General features: G+C 42.7%; 1 protein-coding gene across 1 annotated transcript in view; it reads left to right on the top strand.

Moving 5' to 3' along the window:
- MSH5 (mutS homolog 5) overlaps positions 1-24,208 on the top strand; it is an 88,934-nt gene that overhangs the window by 44,246 nt on the left and 20,480 nt on the right. Inside the window, exons 15-19 of the mRNA XM_030194736.1 lie at positions 97-177; positions 926-1,013; positions 2,147-2,333; positions 9,251-9,377; positions 14,226-14,375. Of these exons, the coding sequence (XP_030050596.1) occupies positions 97-177; positions 926-1,013; positions 2,147-2,333; positions 9,251-9,377; positions 14,226-14,375 (633 nt within the window). The remainder of the gene's footprint in view (positions 1-96; positions 178-925; positions 1,014-2,146; positions 2,334-9,250; positions 9,378-14,225; positions 14,376-24,208) is intronic.

Below are 24,208 nucleotides of genomic sequence, written 5' to 3'. Positions count from 1 at the left end.
GTGATATTATAGAGAAAGGAACGACAGCTTGCTTTATAGATTCAAGGTCTTTGTTTGGGATGACGCCACTTTTAATGTATTGTGTTTCTGTCCTAGATTGGATTCCTGCTGTCCATCCCACGCCTACCCTCCATGGTGGAGAAGGGCGACTTTGAGATAGATGGGCTGGACTTCATGGTGAACCCCTTTAATTCTGCTGCATGCTGTTTCCATTTTGCATGTCCCTTCTGAAACTGTACCAAGCTTACAGTGGCTTTGACCTGTGCAAGGTTCTTCCGCTTAGAGCAAGACATAATCATGACCCAAATCGGTGGTACTCACTTGGAATCATTCATCACATGGGATTCCTTCAGCATTCCCCTCAGTCTTACTTTAAGAGCTTAGGATCCACGTGGCACCCTTCAGCATCCCCTCACTGTCACCTTAAGAGCCAAAGGATTCGTTTTTTAGCATCCCCTCAATATATGATAAACAATCTTACCATTAACATTTTAAAATGCAATTTAAAATATTAATAAAAAAAGATGTGAACTCTGGGACCATGATTATTACAAAAGAAGACTGAAGCTATGGATTGCTTGTCTTGGATCTGAGTGCCCCTTGCATATTTTAAGGTCGCATTTAGGGAAATCATAAGGTTATTTGTAACAATGATTAGAGTGGATGCAGGTGAATATTATGTATGAGCATTTTAGACTAGTCCTAATTTTGAACTTACATTATAGAGCAAAGTGGTATTTGCAGTTCCTGATTCTAGCCATTCTAGTGTTGCAGGCCGCATAATGCATCAAGAGAGCATTGTCAGAAATCGAGAACTGCACTAAAATATCCTTAGATGGAATTGGATGAGTTGGCAGTTGTGTATGTGAATGTAATTGTTTCTGTATTTTTTTATTATTATTATTTTTGGGGGGTTTGTCATCAGTTCCTGTCAGAGGAGCGGTTGCATTATCGAAGTAGCCGGACCAAGGAACTGGATGCCATGCTAGGAGACTTGCACTGTGAAATTAGAGGTAAGGTCTGAATAGTTCCCCAGAAAGATTGAGTAGATACCAGAAATGAGTAGCTGGATAGGCAGATGAGTGAACAGATAAATAAAACGTCTTTTGAAAGGCAGCAATTTTCATTCAGCGATATCAAAATCTTAATTGAAGAAAGGGATCCCTAATAAATAGTTCACACTAAATTATCAAAAAGTTGATCCTATCCCAACAAGCCAGATGAAGAGGCATAAAGACACATCGCTCTATCTAATCAAAAAATGGAGGAACAAGGGGGCCTCAGTGAGTGCCATAGCCGACGTCCTGCTCGAAAGCACTTGTACAAGTCGCCTACAAATGGCTATTCAATCATAGGCTTTCCTCAAAAAACCTCCAAATTGTATTTAAATATAGAGCCGTGAAAACTTTATTTTTTCTTTTTATAACTTCTTTTATAGAAATTTTAAATATTCAATAGTCTTCTAAATTCCTTCAACACTTATTATATCTGCACAAATCGAACTGGCTGGTAATGTTGACATAAACATCCATGGTGATCATCATTGAGATTGAACAAAAATAGGGGTATGGGAATCTTCATACTTATTTATCCTGACCCCGACTAAGCCGGCAAGCATAGGAGTGTCTAAAGGAGACTTACCTTAATTTATAACTGTCCCAACGGGGACCCGTTTCACTTCTTCTTCTTCGGGGGAGGTCATTAAAGTGTCTTCAATTCCCTGAGTACACTCCAGTCTCTTCACTGCTCGGCAGTTTTTTTGAGGAGAGCCTATGATTGAATAGCCGTTTGTAACTGACTTGTAGAATTGCTTTCAAGCAGGACGTCGGCTGTGGCACTCACTGAGGCCCCATTTTCCTACATTTTTTTTTATTAGATAGAGCGATGTGTCTTTATGCCTCTTCACTCTGGCTTGTTGAGATAGGATCACCTTTTTGATAATTTAGTGTGAGCAATTTTCATATGTAATAGAGGCAACCTGTACAGAAGTTTAATTTTATTTGCCAAAGAATGAAAGGATACTTGGCTTCATTTCCCCTGATGCATGAGCAACAAAAGTAGTGTATATATCAGGCAGCCATTGTGTGTTCTGTGCATATGTTTCTTACTAATGGTTCTTTTTATCCATGTATGTCTTTCCCTGTAGACCATGAGGCCCTGATTATGCACCAGTTGCAGACCAAGGTACTGGAGAAGTCACAGGTGCTAGGGGAGGTGACAGAGTATGTGGCACAGCTGGATGTGTTGCTGGCGCTAGCAGTCACAGCCCGGGAGAACAGCTACAGCAGACCAAGTTACTCCCAGCACAGAGGCATCAGGATCAGGGACGGAAGGTGTGAGCAGGCTCTTCAGGTCCCCACTAGTCTGTGGCGGGACGTGTTTGATCAGAGCTAGAAGGCATCACAGACTTCTGTAAAAATTGCAGCTTGCAATAGTTATAGACGTCTCTAAAACTCATGGGCCCCCAGTCACAGACTTTCTGAAAAGTTACAAACCCTCAGTAGTATTCTGAATTGTCGAAACATCTTATGCTCCTAGCTACATATATTTTTACAAATCATGCACTCCTGTCTGAACCTGCCACTAATAACTATATGTTCCATCTTTGCTTAAATCCTACACTATCAATTAAAATGTTATGTTGACATTGTAAGTAGTATACTAGGCCATACTTTGCATTGTTGTTTGAATATTTTTACTGCTGTAATTGTCTATTGCTCATATTTGATTTATTCTTATTGTACACCACCTTGAGTGAATTCCTTCAAAAAGGCGGTAAATAAATCCTAATAAATAACTACTTAGTCTATATTCAAACAAGGGCCACCAGTACTATAGCAGAGATCCATTCTTTTCCCCCTTCCTAGACAGATTCAGCTTCAGTAACTGGAGAACAAGGCCAGTGCCAGGCAGACTTCTATGGTCTGTGCCCCAAAAATGGCAAGGATAAATCAAGATCAAGTATGTAGTATCTCATTGTACCACACTATGAGTTTATCTTGTTGGGCAGACCAGATGGACCATACAGATCTTTATCTGCCGTCTTCTACTATGTTCGTTCTCCTACAACTGACAAAATAGAATGCAAGATATTATAGATATAACCTAGGCCTATTTTATTGATTTGTTGATTTGATATACATTAAGGGGGGGCTAGCATTTTTAGCTCACAGTAGACATCAGCTGGCGATAAAGCCAAGACGCCCATAGGAATATAATGGGCATCTTGGCATTTACCCGCCAGATGATTTCTACCATGAGCTAAAGGCGCTACAGTGGCTTAAAGGACCCCCTAAGATTTAAAATGGTTTATAATGAAAAGAAAACAACATATAAGATACATATTATATTACATTTTGTATACAAATATCCATCCAACTCTTCATACAATCAAATAAAAAGCCTATAAATCATTAAAAGCATTCTTTAAAATCCAAGTTTTCAAGATCGTACGAAACCCCAAGTAACTAGGTGAACCACTAATGGATTGAGGAACCCTCAATGCCAAACCCCTCCGAGAAAAACTTCATTGGCTCCCAATCAAAGAACATATTACCTTCAAAATCTGCACCTTTGTCCACAAAATTATCTATGGCGAAGTCCCAGGCTACATGACAGACCTCATAAATCTACCAACCAGAAACACAACCAGATCATCACGAACATACCTAAACCTCCACTACCCAAACTGCAAAGGACTCAAATACAAAGCAACCTACGCATCCAGCTTCTCCTACATAAGCACACAACTATGAACTCACTGCGAAAAGCTGTGAAAACAACCTACGACCATCTAAACTTCAGGAAATCACTAAAAAAACAACCTGTTCAAAAAGGCATACCCTACCAACCCAACGTAAATGCCTACACTCTGCAACACTGCAAAACCAAAGCTCGTAATGGACACTATATAACCTCTCCTCTCTTCGATCCCCATTGTGCCTGAATCTTAATCGACCACAACATCACTATGTATTTGTTTCTCTACCGGACTTGGCGAACGCCGTTACGGTACTATGTAAGCCACATTGAGCCTGCAAGAAGGTGGGAAAATGTGGGATACAAATGTAACAAAGAAATAAAATAGTAGTGGGCAACAGGGCCGCCGAGAGGGGGGGACAGGGGGGACAAAGGGCCCGGGCCTCCAGGGGGGCCCGGTGCCGCCGCTGCCTGGCCCGCCCTCTGTCGCCGCATGGCCCTGCCCTCCGTCACTCCCAGAACTAACCTTAAGCCTCCTTTCACTTTGCAGCAAGCAGCAGCAGGTCAGGCCACTCCTTCCTTCCATGTCCCGCCCACGCCTGACGTAACGTCCGCAAGGGCGTGGCACGGAAGGAAGGAGGAGAGGTCTGCCCTGCCGCTGCTTGCTGCGAAGTGAAAGGAGGCTTAAGGTTAGTTCCGAGGGCCCGGCCCGATAGCGGGTGGAGGGGGGCCCGGTGACCTCGGGTGGGTGGGGGGGCGGCCTTATCCCGGGCTCCGGCTCTCGGCGGCCCTGGTGGGCAACGAATTCTATAATGATGATCCCACACAACAAAAGCTCTGTTCCTAGTAGATGCTAGCAGGGGCGTATCTGCGTGGGGCCTCAGGGGCCTGGGCCCCCGCAGATTTTGCCCTGGCCCCCCCTACCGCCATCAACCCTCCCCCGCTGCCGTTCTTACTTTTGCTGGCGGGGGACCCCAACCCCCGCCAGCCGAGGTCTGCTTCCACCTGCCGCTGCCTTCAAAACTTCTTCTTCAGCCGGCGGGGGACCCCAAACCCCCGCCAGCCGCCCCGCGCTGTTTAAAATTCATCTTCGGCCTCCGTGGCCGTGCTGCTGGGATAGGCGGCGCTGTTGAAATCCACTTCGGAGTCTGACGTCGCAGCACGTACAACGTACAACGACGTCAGACTCCGAAGTGGATTTCAACAGCGCCGCCTATCCCAGCAGCACGGCCACGGAGGCCGAAGATGAATTTTAAACAGCGCGGGGCGGCTGGCGGGGGTTTGGGGTCCCCCGCCGGCTGAAGAAGAAGTTTTGAAGGCAGCGGCAGGTGGAAGCAGACCTCGGCTGGCGGGGGTTGGGGTCCCCCGCCAGCAAAAGTAAGAACGGCAGCGGGGGAGGGTTGGCGGCGGGAGGGGGGTGGAGAGACTAAGTTATTGGTGGCGGTGGGGGCTCGGCGGCGGCGGGGGGGGCGGGGGGGGGCGCTAAAATGTGCCCCCTCCCTCTGGCTCTGGCCCCCCCTACCGCCGGAGTCCAGATACGCCCCTGGATGCTAGTCTCACCAGTTTTAGAGATGGAAGTTGCAACAAACAGCATTGAGAAGAGCACAGAAAACACTGTTCTTGTTTAATCAGGTTGTCCACCTAGACGAAAAGCCCTAAAAACTAAACATAAAAGTACATGTGGCAGTTAGTTCCAGTCTAGTGGCTTGCGGTCAGTTCTGTGCAGTGTTATGCAGAAATACCTTGGTCTGATTCTCGACTTAGATTTTCTGCTCCTCAAATTAACCGAGGCTGAGAATGGTATAGAATCAGTGTTCACAATTCCTGGAAATGTGGTATTTATAGTCATTGTACAACAGCAACACCTAGTGGCTGGATTTAGTACCTATATTTTCAGGGTGTTTGAATCTCGGTGTAGGAATTTTGACTGATGATTGTCTTGGCAACGACTGGACTAAAATAAGTTGGGTGGGGATATAAAATAGAAGAAGATATCCATGATTGGCTGACAATGAAGGCTAAAAGATCGACAATCGAAGTAGAAGAAAGTGAGACACTAAGAACAGTAGACAAAAAAAAAGAGAGTAGTGTAGCCAACAGAACTCTTCCAAGAAGTCTCATGGGAGATGAGGATAAAGCAAACACAAGTTTATTTCATGAAAAAGGCTCGACATGGAGCCAGAAGTACAAAAAAATGGAAGGAAACTGACTAGGCAAAGATAAAAACTGAACTGGGAATTAAGGGTCACCTATCCCAGTAGAAATTAGTAAGACTATTTTTGCTATATTTGTTTGTTACATTTGTATCCCACATTTTTCCACTCATTAGTAGGCTCAATATGGCTTACATAGTTCCGGAGAGGCATTTGCAGACTCCAGTGTAGACAAATACAAAGTGATGTAAGTGATGTTGTGGTTAAATAGTTAGATAAAGCTAATATGGTACAACCACATTGGGAATTGTGCAACAGAAGATATGTGTCCTGATTGAACCAGGACACATATGCATGGAAGGGATCTTCTCCACCTATTTTATTTTGTTTCATTTGTATCCAGGCCAAAGTATCAGCCTGCCTGTCTGACATTGCTGCCTGGATGTCTCAGCGCCATCTGAAACTAAACATGACCAAGACTGAGCTTCTCATCTTTCCCCCTAAACCAACCTCTCCTCCTCCCCCATTCTCTATTTCTGTGGATAACAATCTCATCCTTCCTGTCTCATCAGCTCTTAACCTTGGGGTAATCTTCGACGACTCCCTCTTCTTCTCTGCACATATTCAACAGACTGCTAAAACCTGTCGTTTCTTTCTCTATAATATCAGCAAAATTCTCCCTTTCCTTTCTGAGCACATTACCAGAACCCTCATCCACGCTGTTAGCACCTCTCGCTTAGACTATTGCAACTTGCTTCTCACAAGTCTCCCACTTAGCCATCGCTCTCCTCTTCAAACTGTTCAAAATTCTGCTGCACGACTAATATTCCGCCAGTGTCGTTATGCTCATATTAGCCCTCTCCTCAAGTCACTTCACTGGCTTCCTATCCATTTCCGCATACAGTTCAAACTCCTCTTATTGACCTATAAGTGCATTCACTCTGCAGCTCCTCAGTACCTCTCCACTCTCATCTCTCCCTACATTCCTCCCCGGGAACTCCGTTCACTGGGTAAATCTCTCTTATCTGCACCCTTCTCCTCCACTGCTAACTCCAGACTCCGTTCCTTTTATCTTGCTGCACCATATGCCTAGAATAGACTTCCTGAGCCGGTACGTATGTCAAGCTCCATCTCTGGCTGTCTTCAAATCAAAGTAAAAGCCCACCTTTTTGATGCTGCTTTTAACTCCTAACCCTTATTCACTTGTTCAAAACCCTTTTTTTATCATCCCCACCTTAGTAATTCCCTTATCTCTTGTTTGTTCTGTCTGTCTGTCCTAATTAGATTGTAAGCTCTGTTGAGCAGGGACTGTCCCTTCATGCTCAAGTGTACAGCACTGCGTACGTCTAGTAGCGCTTTAGAAATGATAAGTAGTAGTAGTATCCCACATTTCCCCACCTATTTGCAGGCTCAATGTGGCTTACATAGTACCGTGTAGGCTTTCGCCAACTCAGGTAGTTGTACAACAGCAACTCCTAGTGGGTTCCTCAATCCACTTCTCAGTTACTCCCAGCCAGATGGGTTTTTCTGGATATCTTCAATGAATATGCATGAGGTACATTTGCATGCACTGTCTTCATTGTATGCTACTCTGTGTCATGCATGTTCATTGTGGGTTTCCTGAAAACTGGCTCTCTCATTTTCTGCACAGCATTTTGCATATCTTCCTACATTGATGCAGTATGAGATACCATGGGTTATTTTGTTATTTTTCCCCACTAACCTCATGCTTATGCTTTTGCCTGGGGTGACATCCTGAACTCATCTGCTTGCATGTGGCAACCCCTTCCTCTGATTTAAATGCCTAAAAATACGTTGTCTGAACTTCTCACTAAGGATCCTTTTTCCTGTCACAGAAAGATGTAGCCTATCATTACAGTATCTAAAATTTTCTTGTTGACACCCGGTTTTGAGCCACTTAGTGAAGTTCTCTGTATAATGTAGCCTTTCCTTGCCTTTCCTCTCCTTTTCCGTAGGCAGACGGTACTTCAGAAAAAGCTATAGCCCTCACTAATGATTTTAGCTCCTCCTACAGTTCCTGAGAACTTTAAATGTATGAGTTATATATTTAAAGTTGTACCTGCTATTTGATCGGTCAGACTTGAACATACAAGTTACGCAGAGAGTGATTGAATTTCACTGCTTTCTGTATAATTTGTATCCCTGTCCTTGGAATGCCATAACCCCTCTTCCACCTGTGTGAATAAATTTTAGCCATATACAGAGATATACAGTGAAAATGTATCCATTCTTTGTTCCGGTATTGCAAACCAAAGTCACCCACTGCCAGCCACATAATTGATTTTGAATATTAGCCATTATGCCCTCCCGCGGGATGTGGTGGAGATGAAAACGGTAATGGAATTCAAACATGCGTGGGATAAACACAATGGAATCCAGTTTAGAAGGAATGGTTCCATGGAATCTTAGCAGAGATTGGGTGGCGACACCGGTAATTGGGTAAACAAAGCAGGAGCTGGGAAGACTTCTACGGTCTACGCCCTGATCGTGACTAAATAGATAGGGACGGGCTGGAGTGTAAATTTTAAGGGGCTTTGACGTTAGCTTCAGAAGTTAGTACAAGAACAGTGCTGGGCAGACCTCTATGGTCTGTGCCTTGAGAAAGGCAAGGACAAATCAAACTCGGGTATACATATAAAGTAACATACCATGTAAAATTAGTTTATCTTGTTGGGCAGACTAGATGGACCGTACAAGTCTTTATCTGCCGTCATTTACTATGTTACTATGTAATTATAAATCTTTTATTTATTTATTTGTTACATTTGTATCCCACATTTTCCCACCTATTTGTAGGCTCAATGTGGCTTACGTAGTACCAGAGAAGCCTTTGCAGGCTCCGGTGTGAACAAATACAGGGTGATGTTGTGGTAAGATAAAGTTCATGTGGCACAGCCACACTATGGAATCGTACAACGGAAGAGTTGTTATGTCCATTACGTGCTTTAGTTTGGTTGTGTTGCAGAGATTAGGCATTTAAGTTGGATCGGTAGGGTATGCCTTTTTAACCAGGTTGGTTTTTAGTGATTTCCGGAAGTTTAGGTGGTCGTACGTCGTTTTCAAGGCTTTTGGTAATGTGTTCCACAGTTGTATGCTTTTGTAGAAAAATTAGATGCGCAAGTTGTTTTGTATTTAAGTCCTTTTATATTTCATGGAGTATGTGTTTAACATTGAACTTAATACAAATGTCTTTCAAATTTCACTTTGTTACTGTATAAGTGATTGCTGTACACCACTTTGCAATTAGAAAGTGGTGTAACAATGGAGGAGAAAGAAAAAACAAAGAGATGGGAGCTAGGCTGCATCAGCCTTGTTATACAGAGGGTGAGAGACAGTGCTGTCAGGAGACTTCTCACAGATCAGACTTCTCTCCCTAGGCACCCACTCATGGAGCTGTGTGCGAGAACCTTTGTCCCTAACCCTGTGGAGACCAGTGAGGAGACCGGCAGGATAAAGATACTGACAGGGCCAAACTCGTGTGGAAAGAGTGTGTACCTGAAGCAGGTAGAGTATCAATACATAAGTACATAAGTATTGTCATACTGGGACAGACCGAAGGTCCATCAAGCCCAGCTTCCTGTTTCCAACTGGCCAATCCAGGTCACAAGTACCTGGCAAGATCCCAAAAAGTACAATACATTTTGTGCTGCTTATCCTAGAAATAAGCAGTGCATTTTCCCCAAATCCATTTTAATAATGGTCTATCAATAGAAATCAAACAAAATAAGATGATACCTTTTTTATTGGACATAACTTAATACATTTCTTGATTAGCTTTCGAAGGTTGCCCTTCTTCGTCAGATCGGAAATAAGCAAATGTGCTAGCTGACAGTGTATATAAGTGAAAAACATTCAAGCATTGCTATGACAGTCTGACAGGGTGGGAGGATGGGGGTGGGTAGGAAGTATGCATGGGGACATCAAAGTATATCATTGGTATTCTAACAGGGTGGGTGTGGACAGGTGAGGGGAGGGTGATCAACAGAGACATACAGCTTTATGGTTTATAATGGGCTAGGAACCCCAGGTCCTTGTTAAGTCCTTTCTGTTGGGTGTTAAAATATTCAATCATTCTGACTTCAAAGGTCTTACGTTCTTGTATGGTTTTAAAGTTACCTTTGAGGATTCTCACTGTGAAGTCACTGGTGCAGTGTCCTGGTCTTGTAAAATGTTGCCCAACAGGCGTGGGAACCCTGCTGGCACCAGCATTGTTTATATGATGTCTATGTAAATTGAATCTTGTCTTAAGCATCTGGCCTGTTTCTCCAATATAGCATCCTTCATTACATTTTTTACACTGAATGATATATACCACATTGGAAGATGAGCAAGTGAAAGATCCCTTTATGTTGAATGTCTTTCCTTTGTGGGTGACTTTGGGGTCCTGTGAAATATTTTGGCATAGTTTGCAACTGGATAAATTACAGGGAAGTGTGCCCTTCTGTTCCTTTTCAGTCTGTGAAGGAAGTTTACTTCTGATTAGCTTGTGTTTTAAATTGGGTGGCTGTCGGAAGGCCAGTACTGGTGGGGATGGGAATATCTCTTTCAGTAATTCATCCTCCTGGAGTATAGGTTGTAGATCTCTTATGATTTTCCTCAGTTTTTCCAGCTCTGGATTGTATGTCACTACAAGCGGGATTCTGTCTGTGGATTTTTTCTTTTTGTACTGTAGCAGATTCTCCCTGGGTGTTTTGAGGGAGGAGGCAATATTCTTGGAGATTATTTTGGGGTTGTAGCCCTTCTGTTTGAAGGATTCAGTCAGGGTTTTAAGGTGTCTGTCTCTGTCCCCTGGGTCAGAGCAGATACGGTGGTATCTTGTGGCTTGGCTGTAAATGATGGATCTTTTTGTATGTGAAGGATGGAAGCTGGAGTTGTGGAGATAGCTACATCTGTCTGTGGGTTTCTTGTATACAGATGTTTGTATACAGCCATCACTGATTGAGACCGTGGTGTCCAAAAAATTGACTTTTTCTGGGGAGTAGTCAATTTTGAATCTGATTGTAGGATGGTATGTATTGAATGCAGAATAAAATTGTTTCAGTGTTTCTTCACCCTCCGTCCAAATCATAAAGATGTCATCGATGTACCGGTAGTATTTTAGAGGTTTGGTCTGGTGTGTATTCAGAAATGTCTCTTCCAGCTCAGCCATAAAAAGGTTGGCATATTGGGGTGCTGTCCTGGTGCCCATCGCAGTGCCCATTATTTGCAGATAGATATCATTGTTAAAGTGGAAGTAGTTGTGAGTTAAAATGAATTTGATTAATTTTGTAATAGTTTCTGGAGAGTATTGATGGTCCAGTGTGGATTTTTTTAGGAGTCTTCCACATGCAGCTATGCCATCCGCATGTGGAATGTTGCTGTATAGTGATTCTACATCCATCATGACCAGAAGGGTGTTAGGTGGTAGTTGCTTGATATTTTTCAATTTATTCAGAAAGTCTGTGGTGTCTTGTATGAAGCTGTTAGTTTTTGTTTGATTTCTATTGATAACCTTAAGAGTGGACTAACACGGCTACCACACTCCTCTACTTAATAATGGTCTAGGAACACTTCCTTTAGGAAGCCATCCAAACCTTTTTTTAAACCCCGCTAAGCTAACTGCTTTTACTGCATTCTCCGGCAACGAATTCCAGAGTTTAATTACACATTGAGTGAAGAAACATTTTCTCCAGTTTGTTTTAAATTTACTACTTTGTAGCTTCATTGCATGCCCTCTAGTCCTAGTATTTTGGAAAGAGTAAACAAGAGTTATCAGCCCACTAGACTACTTGTGGCAGAGTAGTCTAGTGGGCTGATAACCTGGGAAGCTGGGTTCAATTCCCACTGCAACTCCATGTGACTTTGGGCAAATCACTTAACCCTCCATTGCCCCAGGTACAATACTTAGATTGTGAGCCCCCTAGGGACAGAGAAAGTACCTGCATATAATTAATGTAAATCACTTTGGTTGTCCTACAGAAAGGCAGTATATCAAATCCTATTACCCTTACCCTATTCCTTGGTTAACAGTGATTTATTTATTACATTTGTATCCCACATTTTCCCACCTATTTGCAGGCTCAATGTGGCTTACATAGTTCCGTAACGGTGTTAGCCAGTTCCAGGATGAACAAATACAAGGTGATATTGTGGTAGACTAAGGTTCATGTATGGTAAATACATTAGGGGAACTTAGAGAGGAAGAGTTAGGATGTGTCCATTACGGTCTTTGGTTACGTTATGTCGCAGGTAACCAGGTTTTTTATGTTGGGTCGGTGGGGTAAGCCTGTCTGAACAGGTTTGTTTTTAGTGCTTTCCGGAAATTTAGGTGGCCGAGCGTAGTTTTTACTACTTTTGGCAGTGTGTTCCATGATCATGGAAGAGAATGGATTTAGCGCTTTGTTGTACAGTATTCCTTTTCCTTTTTTTTTTTTTTTTAATTTAATCATTTACACAGAATTACATTCCTTTTCATCCCGCCAGACCAGTTTAGTCCAGTTGGGTTTATGCTTCACTACCAGCAGACTAAGACAGAGAACAACTGATGTCATTGGACCCATGGAGACCCCTTTCCAGTCTTTCTTTGTTTCCAGCAGATAGTAGGGGAGTAGAGAACAAGAGGTGTAGAGATCAAGTGAAAGATTTATTCTTTTTTTTCTTTTAATTGAAAAGGCAGTACCTTGAACCTTACTCTCTCAGTAGCAGACAAGGGCCTCCAAGCCAGGCTAATCATCAGACAAATGGAATTCAAGTAGAATATAAATAAATTAACCATTAAGCATTCTGAGACCCAAGGCAAAACCTAGTAACTGCCTGTGAACAAATGTGTGGGAAATCAACAGAATGCATTTTAAATGCAATTTGAGAGCTTTTATTAAACCGAACAGAAATTAGGACTACCTTCAGGTAGTCTCACAGAGAAAACATTTTGAGAACAGTTAATTGCCTTACTACAGGCTGCACTTCCAGACTGGGAAAAACCTCTTCTATTGGGGGCAGTAAGTTGCTTTTTTCATCTACAAAGCCCGCACGGGAATGCTCTTGAACTTGTTTACAACAACTTTTTAGAATATTACATTACATATACGAAATATTAAAGCGCTAAACCCCTATGTGAAAAACTACACTGGCTCCCAATCAAAGAACGGATTGCATTCAAAATCTGCACCCTGCTCCACAAAATTTTCCACGGCGAGACTCCAACCTACATGGCAGACTTAGTAGATCTACCAACCAGAAACACAAAAACTTCAGCACGCACATACCTAAACCTCCACTACCTAAGCTGCAAAGGACTAAAATATAAATCAACATATACAACCAGCTTCTCCTATATAAGCAGACAACTATGGAATGCATTACCAAACGGCCTGAAATCAATACATGACATAACAATCTTTCGGAAATCACTAAAGACCAATTTATTCAAGAAGGCATGCCATAACGATCCAACCTATACACCCGAATCATGCAACACAACGAAACTTGCTACCTAACCAGGACACTTAAATTCTCCTCTTAATTCACTCTATAACTCATGTACTTTGAATCAATTACCACTCTATTTCTCATACCGGAAGTGGCGTCCGCCACCAAGGTACTATGTAAGCCACATTGAGCCTGCAAATAGGTGGGAAAATGTGGGATACAAATGTAACAAATCAATAAAAATGGTTCACAACAACCCCTAGGAAGGGGAATACCACCAACTTCTGTGCTGTCTGGAACTGACATGGGGAGCAGCCCTGTGATTGGCTGGGCAATTTGCTGATGATGTTCACCCAATCATATGCTGTCCTATTATGACTTGAAGGACATGACGGATAATTAACAACATCTAAAGTGTTTTATCATGCATACCTCCTACCCACCCCCACCTTGCTAGACTGTCATTGAAATGCTTTGATGCTTCACTTATATATAAGTACATAAGTAATGCCATACTGGGAAAAGACCAAGGGTCCATCGAGCCCAGCATCATGTCCACGACAGCGGCCAATCCAGGCCAAGGGCACCTGGCAAGCTTCCCATCAACTAACACATTTGCTTATTTCCAATCTGACGAAGAAGGCCAACCTTCGAAAGCTAATCAAGAAATGTATTAAGTTATGTCCAATAAAAAAGGTATCATCTTATTTTCTTTTCCATGTTTTATTTTGTTTGATTTCTATTGATAACCTCAAGTATCACTCAGTCCCTTGATCCAGTATTCAGATTAAAGTTTTACTTGCCCCCACTTTCTGAATGTATTGTCCACATAAAATCTTGCTTCAGTGCAGAACTGTAAAACTGTAACGGTTTAACTAGTTTTGAGGTTTTGTCTCTGTAGTGGCTATGTGCCCTGAATCTCCCCTGTCCTTTTACTGTTCACAGGTAGGCCTCATCGTGTTCATGGCTTTGATCGGGAGCTACGTACCTGCCACGGAAGCCGAGATTGGGACCATTGATGGCATCTACACCCGTATACACAGCCGGGAGTCTGTGTCCCTAGGGCTCTCCACCTTTATGATCGACCTGAACCAGGCAAGGAGACCTTCTAAGGAGTGTGCAGTGATTGGAAAATGCTGGAGGTGCCTCACTATGACATGCCTGGCTGCTAGGCAGCTTCCTAGAGGGATGGAGGTTTGACTGTCTTATCCATTGTAGCTGGCAAGAGTTTAGTCACATCATGGTGGCCACATCATTTCATTTGGTGTTTTTCACCGTGCTGTGCCTGAGGATTGTTACAGTGTGTATGTCGAGTGTCACCTGATGATATCAGGTGTGGAAAAAAAACAGCTTAGGTTTGGCGGGATAGAAGGAAAAGTGGGGACTGATCAGGAAGTGGATCAGGTCTTATGCTTATGCATCAGAACCAGGCGATGCACAGGTTTTAACAATTGGGGTGGTGAGCATTTACCTGTACAATTTACTGCTGCTCCTACCACTACCAGCAGGGGGCAGCAGAGACCAACAGTTAGGCTACTATTTTTTTTTTTTTTGTTACATTTGTACCCCGCGCTTTCCCACTCATGGCAGGCTCAATGCGGCAGGCAATGGAGGGTTAAGTGACTTGCCCAGAGTCACAAGGAGCTGCCTGTGCCGGGAACCGAACTCAGTTCCTCAGGACCAAAGTCCACCACCCTAACCACTAGGCCACTCCTCCACTTTGCTACAAGCTAATTGCAAGGGATTGATGTTATATCATATTTGTATTATAATAATCTGCATAGGGTACAATATAATACATACTGACAACAACCTCAACTTATCAATATTATTAATCAGTCATGCTTGAATACAAATGTGTGTATATTGAATATGCTCAGACTCTTAACTTTACTCTGTATTTTTTCACGGAGAGGGTGGTGGATACGTGGAATGTCCTCCCACGGGAGGTGGTGGAGATGAAAACGGTAATGGAATTCAAACATGCGTAGGATAAACTTCTGCTAAAACAAATATATACTCTTTTCTATTTCCAATATTATGTATTTCACCATCATGTACCCAAAACTCGCTGTAAAACCAAATGTACATTCTTTTCTATTTCCAGTATCCACAATGAATTGTAAGCCACATTGAGCCTGCAAAAAGGTGGGATAATGTGGGATACAAATGTAATAATAATAATAAACACAAAAGAATCTTGTTTAGAAGGAATGGATCCACGGAATCTTAGCGGAGATTGGGTGGTGACGCCGGTAATGGGAAGCAAAACCGGTGCTGGGCAGACTTCTACGGTCTATGCCCTGATTGTGACTGAATAGATAGGGATGGGATGGAGTGTAAATTTTATGGGGCTTCGATGTTAGCCTCTGAACTTTTAGTACAGGAACAGTGCTGGGCAGACTTCTATAGTCTGCGCCCTGAAAATGACAAGGAAACAAATCAAACTCGGGTATACATATAAAGTATCGCATACATTGTAAAATGAGTTTATCTTGTTGGGCAGGTCTTTATGTGCCGTCATTTACTATGTTACTATGTTACTCACTGCACCATGAGACAAGTAAAGGGAACCATCACAGCACATTGCATTCCCTTATCAAATTCATAGCAAATATCACAGTTCACATAATAACTATGCTGAAACATCAGTATAGTGGGAAACTGCTACTGGCCGGTGGTTCCATCCACTCAGTTTTATCTTTTCATTCAATCAAACCTAGTCTTCCCAAATTAGTACTTGATACAATATCACAAACTCAGTTGTTATCTCTGGCTATCCTGCACTTCTTTGAAACTCAGTTTCCTCAAGTATTCTTAAATTCTTTTTTGCCATAGCCAAGCACATTCCTTCAAACTGGTTAGAAAGTTGTATTTCTTTCACTTTCCCCAAGCAGACTTAACTCTGGATGGGCTTGTCAAGGCTTACGATCTGATTACCCTAAATATATCTTGTTTCTCACGGTCCACTGCCATTCTTGGTACCATTTTTTTTTTTTTTAGCAGCAGTCTCACCTGGAAAGGGATAGAACAACATGCTACCATGCTCCACAGACATTTGCACCAAAATAAATCACCTTTTAAATTGATAAACCAGTGATATGATCAATCAGATCCAGGACTTTTCTATACACAAAAGAAAAGCAGGATCTGATTACCTTAAGGTAGTCGTGCAGGTAGAAAACGTAATAGTGAAAAGCCAGAAGGATGCTTGGGTGCGTAGAAAGAAGAATGACTAACAGGAATGAGGTGCTAGTACCTCTATATAAGTAAGTCTGTTGTGAGACCTAATATTGGCCCTGTTTGCTAAGCCATATTATTATTATTATTATTATTGTATTTGTACCTCACATTTTCCCACCTATTTGCAGGCTCAATGTGGCTTACAATATTCCGTTATGGCATTCGCCATTCCAGAATAAAAGAAACAATTGGTGTTACATGGAGTACATGGATGACAATATATATATATATATAGGTGCATTAGTGTTTTTAACGCGCATTAACCATGTACATGCGTTAACCGTGTACGCTTCTACAATATCCCTATAGGCACCTACACAGTGCACATGTTAATTGTAGGCACGTTAAAAACGCTAACGCACCTTAGTAAATAGGGCCTTTCGAGTACTATGTGCAGTTTTAGAGACCACACCTTCAAAATGATATATACAGGATGGAGTCCATCCAGAGGGGGAGGCTACTAAAACGGTCAGTGTTTTTTGTTCTAAAGCATATGGAGACAGACTTAAAGATCTCAATATGTATACCATGGAATAGAATATTTATATACTGCCTTTATCCAAGGCAGAAAATACAAAAAATATATATAATAAAATCACAAACAAAGGCAAATTCAAACAGTGAAATAACCATATGCAGCAGCAAAGTCTCATAAGTTCATTGAACAAAATCAGGAAGGTACAAAAATGCCAAACAAAATAAATAATCCCTTATAGTCCTCTTAAAATAAATAAGCCGGGATTCAACCTTTAAATGCAAAACCAGCTTATTCCACTCTACTGGTGCTATAACAGAAAACGCACCAGTTCTAGTTAAATCCAAATGAAAGTGTTTTAAGACAGGTACTACAAGGTTGTGCTGGTCCTGCGACTGCAACACACACGTCGGCACATACCATGACTTTGGTCCTGGGGAACTGAGGAACTGAGTTCAATTCCCACTTCAGGCACAAGGCAGCTCCTTGTGACTCTGGGCAAGTCACTTAACCCTCCATTGCCCTATGTAAGCCGCATTGAGCCTGCCATGAGTGGGAAAGTGCGGGGTACAAATGTAACAAAAATAAAAAAAATAAATGTCACAGCTTGCTTCAAATAAAAAGATGAGTCTTGATAAAATGCATGGCGTGTAAGCAATAACAGCTTATACAAAAGGTCAAACTTAATAGGCAACCATTTCAAATGTTTAAGATGGACTGTCACATGCTCTGTCCTGCACAATCCAAACAATAATCTCCCCACAGAGTTTTGCGGTACTTGGAATGACCATACTCAAGAATTAGGTAACCCCAAGTAGATGATATGGTAGTCCAAACTTCCAAAAATCATAACTTGGACTACTCAATAGTTTCAATTTGCATCTTACTACTACTAATCATTTCTATAGTGCTACTAGACTTATGCAGCACTGTACACATTACATGCAGGTACTTTTTCTGTCCCAAGAGGACTCACAATCTAAGTTTTTGCATCCGGGGCAATGGAGGGTTAAGTGACTTGCCGAAGGTCACAAGGAACTGTAGTAGGAATTGAACCCAGGTTACCAGAATCAAAGCCTGCTTCACTAACCATTAGGCTGCTTCTTTACTACATACCTTTGCCTGTACTTGAACCTGAAAAGAAAACAAGTAATCCAATAGCACTCCCAGGGTTTTTTTTTTTTAACTTGTAAAGACATCTTAATTTTCACTCCAAGTAGCGATACATTAGAGGGCATAACCTCAGATGAATCGTAAACAGCATTTAAAACATTTTTTTAAATTGGAATTTCCATCAGGATCAAACTTTGTCAGAGGGGGAAAAAAAACCTGAATACCACCGGCATATTCTCTATAAGACACTTCCAAAGTCTGTAACAGTGCACACAATGGTCGCAAATAGATGTGAAAGAGTATAGCCAATAAGACTGGAAGAAAGGTGAGAGATGGGCCTCTTTCAGTAGAAAGGAAGCTCTGGAATGAGAGGTCATAGGATAAGGGTGGAAGGGGATAGATTGGGATAAATCTAAGGAAATGTTTCTTTCCTGAAATTGTGGTGGATTCATGGAACAGCCTCTCAGTGGAGATGTTGTAGACAAGGACTGTATCTGAATTCAAGGGTCAAACACAGAGGATCACTAAGGGAAAGAAAGGGATTGTAGAGTTGAGCAGTTGGTGTAGATGAGCAGACTAGATAGGCCATATGGTCTTTATCTTCTGTCATTTTCTGTGTTACAGTGGCAAGAGTCTTGGCAATGTCAGTAACTTGAGGTCATCCTCCTTGGATCTTTATTCACCACCTATAGTCATGGAGTTCAGCAGACCACACAAAAGTTATGCAACTTTGAAATCATCCCTGGCACGATGGATCAAGGGAATGATTGAATTAGCTTATCTTCTGAATAGGAGAGCCATCCTATGGAGCTCCTAAGGTACATTTTACAACATTTTAGGCAACCTCCTGAGCAGAGGTCCGAGGCATGAACCTGGAAGATATTTGTTGAACTTCCATTTGGTTCTTGTTGTATTCCTTTATTAAACAGTACAGGATTGATGTCTGAACCAGAGATAATGGTGCTTTTGATAGGGAGAATTTGGAGAAGGCTTACCTTCCTCTCACCCAGCAAGGTAAAACTTGGTAATCTTGTCATACTGGACTTGTCTAGCAGGATGGTAAGGAAGTTGAACTTTGTTCTTACCTGCTAATTTCCTTTCCTTGATTCTTGCTAGACTAGTACAGGTTCTACCCTGGAAGACTGTCGCTCTTGAGGGGTTCTCTTCTACCCTTGCCTTGCAATTAGTGTTTTTAAATCACATTACAGGGGGAGGGTTCTCCTCTGGAGGGTACCAGTTATGGTACTTATTTGTTACTGTTGTTAATATACTTTATTCATCAGCTTTGCCATTAGTATGCTGGCAGGTACCAGGCTACACCACTGCTTATACTGGTGATATCACATTTGCTGGTAGGATGATATGGCCTATCAGTCTGGACTGATCTAGCAGGAATCAGGTAATTACAAGGTAAGAATGAATTTCACCATCTCATATGAGTCAAACATCAGATTACTATTTTCAGGAAACCGGACCTCCAAAAAAAAAAAATCCCAGTACTTTTTATAAGAAAATGATAGAAACTGTGAACTGATAGAGTGTTGACCACTGTTCTAGGTAAACTTGGGGGAATCCGCTGCTTATACCTGGCATGGAATCTGTCTATTCTTTGAGATCCCGACCTGGATTGGGCACCGCTGAAAATGGGGCAATGGGCTTAGATTCTTATGTATTGTAGATTTGCAAAACTGCGAGATGGATGGCTGCACTTCTGGGGAGAAACTGGGGGAGACCTTAGCTGTCAGATGGAGAAATGCTGAATGAAAGGCAGGAGAAAGAGGGAAAATGCTGGGAAGGGGCAGAAAGAGGGAAGACGCTGGGATTTTGCATTATTGTTTTGGAAGGGATTCCCAACACAGTAGTAGATTTGGTCAGTCTGTTCTGAGGAAGCTCTTTGAGGTTTAGAATCCAATTCATCCCTCCTTTATTAAATTTCAGGTTGCCTTTTTAAGAAAAAAAAAAGAGCAAAATAAAATGGACTGTACCAAGAAAAATAGGATTATTGTTACATATTAGCACTCTTTCCACAGTTGCTACTTACCTGTAACAAGGGTTCTATAGGCCTAACAAAACCCATTTCCTGGGAGTTGACTTCAACCTCAGAGGGCATGGTTGAAAGGGGGCCGACTCAGGAATAATGTCAGGAAGTACTTTTTCACAGAGAGGGTGATAGATACCTGGAATGCCCTCCCGCAGGAGCTGGTAGAGATGAAAATGGTAACGGAATTAAAAAATGCGTGGGACAAACACACAGGAATCCTGATTAGAAGAATCGGACCGAAGAAGCTTAGCGGAGATTAAGTAGGAAAGCCAGTGCTGGGCAGACTTCTACGGTCTGTGCCCTGATGGAGACTGAATAGATTTGGATGGGCTGCAGTGGAGCTATTCAGGCACTTTGACAACAATTTCAGAAATTTTAGAACACGGCCAGTGCCAGGCAGACTTCTACGGTCTATGCCCTAAAATGGTAAGACCAGGTATGCATATGATGTATCACTTCATACCATATACAATGAGTTTATCTGCCGTCATCTACTATGTTACTATCATGCTTATTTTCGAAAGAGAAGGACGCCCATCTTTCGACACAAATCGGGAGATGGGCGTCCTTCTCGCAAGGCCGCCCAAATCGGCATAATTGAAAGGCGATTTTTGCCATCCGCAACTGCTTTCCGTCGCGGGGACGGCCAAAGTTCACGGGGGCATGTTGGCAGGGTAGTGAAGGCGGGACTGGGGCGTGATTAAGAGATGGCCGTCCTTGGCCGATAATGGAAAAAAGAAGGGTGTCCCTGACGAGCACTTGGCCGACTTTACTTGGTTCATTTTTTCTTGCGACCAAGACTCAAAAAGGTGCCTGAACTGACCAGATGACCACCGGAGGGAATCGGGGATGACCTCCCCTTCCCCAGTGGTTACTAACCCCCTCCCACCATAAAAAACAAGTTTAAAAATACTTTTTTGCCAGCCTCAAATGCCATACTCAGGTCAATCGCAGCAGTATACAGGTCCCTAGAGCAGTTTTAGTGGGTGCAGTGCACTTCAGGCAGGCGGACCCAGGCCCACCCCCCCCCCCCCACCTGTTACACTTATGGTGGTAAATGTGAGCCCTCCAAAACCCACCAGAAACCCACTATACCCACGTCTAGGTGCCCCCCCTTCACCCGTTAGGGCTATGGTAGCGGTGTACAGTTGTGGGGTTGGGGGGGGTTGGGGGGTTCAGCACCGAAGGTAAGGGAGCTATGCACCTGGGAGCAATTTCTGAAGTCCACTGCAGGGCCCCCTAGGGTGCCTGGTTGGTGTCCTGGCATGTGAGGGGGACCAGTGCACTACAAATGCTGGCTCCTCCCATGACCAAAGGGCTTGGATTTGGCCGTTTTTGAGATAGACGTCTTTAGTTTCCATTATCGGCGAAAACCGAGGTCACCCATCTCTAAGGTCAGCTATCTCAACATTTAGGTCGACCATCTCTAAGGTCGACCCAAATGTTGAGATTTGGCCGTCCCCGACCGTATTATTGAAAAGATGGACGCCCATCTTGTTCCGATAATGCGGGTTTCCCGGCCCTTTCGCGGTGCCGTCCTTAGAGATGGGCGCCCCCGTTCGATTATGCCCCTCCACATTACTAATCTAAAACTTTGTAAAAAAACTGAAGTGGCCCCACAGGATAGTATGGATTTGGGAACCATACAAATGCACTGTTCACTGTTCTAGAAAACTCTATGTATAGAGAGCTTGTTACCACAAATTTTCCACCTTGGGGTCTGTTAGTGATGTCACCCACGTGTCAGGTCTATATACTCTGTTGTCCTCAGAGAACCCATGTTTACGGTTAAGTAACCTTACTTTCCAGAATCTATAGCCAGAGCTGGAATTTGGTGGCTTGAAAAGTTAGAAAGAAATGCTAATGGTTCTGAAGGCAAACATGTATACAATTCTTCATTTTCATTTTTGTCTGCTGTAGCAAATTATTTATCAGACTCTGCTTTTGATTTAATTTCCTTATCCCCCAAAGCCACAGCCTGTTATGTTGTGGAGAAAGGTTTATAATTAAAACACTGGTCAGCAAGTTTCACATCAAAAAGAATATAGAAACATAGAATGTTATATCAGATAAACAGACCACAAGATGTAGCTACTGTGACGGTTTGTCATCTGTTGGATACTGTAGACTCATTTCGATCTCTGGCTTTATCTATACTGTCATGCTAAAGTTCCTCTATGCTTATTCCATGTTTTCAAATTCTGGTGCTGATTTTGCCTCTACCATTTCTACTGGAAGGCTGTTACAAGCACCCACCATCTTATTTGTAAAGACAGATTCCTTCTGAATCTGCTCCCATCTGGAGCCAAGTTTTTGCTGAAAAATACATTTGTTATTTTACACACTATTTATAGATTTGAGGTACTGTTTGGAATTCTGTTTGATGGAGAATTACCTTTTCAGTCCTCAACTAGTTACGATTATCAAAGTTTTCTCAACCCAGGTCAATTCAGAACTCAGACAGCTCTTATGCATGATTTGCTATCAAGTCTTCTGCCATTCTTCCTAGGAAGCTGTAGTATCGTTCAGGGCCATCACTATGGGTGGGTAAAACTGGGCAGCACGGCCGGTCAAACCCGGTAAGCGGGGTAAGCACTGCAGGGGGGCGCCTGCCTTCAAGGGCGCCGCCATACCGCGCCGCCCTTGGTGTTTTAAATCTTTAATTTACCTCCGTTCCAGCAGCCACGTCATTTGAAAGCCCTGCCCTGTCTCTAGCCTTCCTTCCCTTCGTGAGTTCGTTCCGCAGTCCCGCCTTCTGACGTCATTTCCTCGAGGGCGGGACTCTGAGGGAACGAACTCACGAAGGGAAGGAAGGCTAGAGACAGGGCAGGGCTTTCAAATGACGTGGCTGCTGGAGCGGAGGTAAATTAAAGATTTAAAGTACTAAGGGAGGCGCGGTATGGCGGGGGATGGGGCGGAGAATCGCTGGACAGGGGCAGGGTGGGAGAAGAGAGAAAGGAGATTGGGGGGGGGGGGGGCGCCAACTCATAGTCTGCTGGGGGGCGCTCTTCCTTGCACACTGAAGCATTTCACCCCCTATACTGTACCGTTCCCTCGGATTTTTGCAACCCAAGTGCATGACCCTGCATTTTTTGGGATTAAACCTTAGTTGCCAAATATTGGTCCATTCCTCCAGCTTCGCTAGGTCCTTCCTCATGTCATTCACACCCTCCAGGGTGTCCACCCTGTTGCAGAGTTTTGTGAAAGAAGGAAGGGATCAAGGGCAACCCAATGGTCTTGATGCCCTTAGTGCTTAATTTGGAAGAGAGGGACCTGGGCCTAAATTCGCTTCTTGGAAATTATTGATCTTGGAGATCTAATGTCAATTTCATGTCCTTCAGAATTTCCACAACATACAGAAATGTAGTATTGCAAATAATCTCAGTTACATAATAATACTTTTCTAATAAAAAGAAATTGTACAATGTGATACCTGCCAGTGAACCTTCTCAGGAGTAGCCCCAAGCTCTGAAATTTACTCCCAGAGGGGCTATGTATAACTTGAGAGTACCTCTACTTCAGGAAGCAGGTAAAAGCCTGGCTCATCTCCCAAGCCTTTAATACATAGGGTAACTGACTGACTATACATCCATTCTGCACCTGGACTAGCTTGCTACACACACTGTAACTTGTTTAGATCAGTTCCTTATATCTTGTTTAACTGTACAAAGAAGTTACCTTTAGTGTAGTCATCCATCTATTTATCCCAACTGACTCTACCACCCATCTTGTCCTCATCTATATGTCTGCACTTGGCCCCTCAGCTATATGGTAAGCTGTATTGCAGAAAAGCATTAGCATCATAGCAATGTTATCTGAGTGTTCTAATTGCGTGCTTACAAGATATTTCATTACTTTTATGCTGACATCATATTATATCGCTGTTATTTGAATTTCAGTGCTGTTAAATGTGTATATTTTTGATCCTGTTATATGGTAGTACTATTATTAGGTTTCAATTTGCTGTTTTCAAGTTTATCTTATTCATTGTATTTATCTTTATACTTGGTCATTTTACTATTGTTATGCTGTTAACAAAATTGTAAGTTTTATGTT

This window comes from Microcaecilia unicolor, chromosome 3, assembly GCF_901765095.1.
Source record: "Microcaecilia unicolor chromosome 3, aMicUni1.1, whole genome shotgun sequence".
Classification (NCBI taxonomy): Eukaryota; Metazoa; Chordata; class Amphibia; order Gymnophiona; family Siphonopidae; genus Microcaecilia; species Microcaecilia unicolor.
This window is presented reverse-complemented; position numbering and strand designations above follow the sequence as displayed.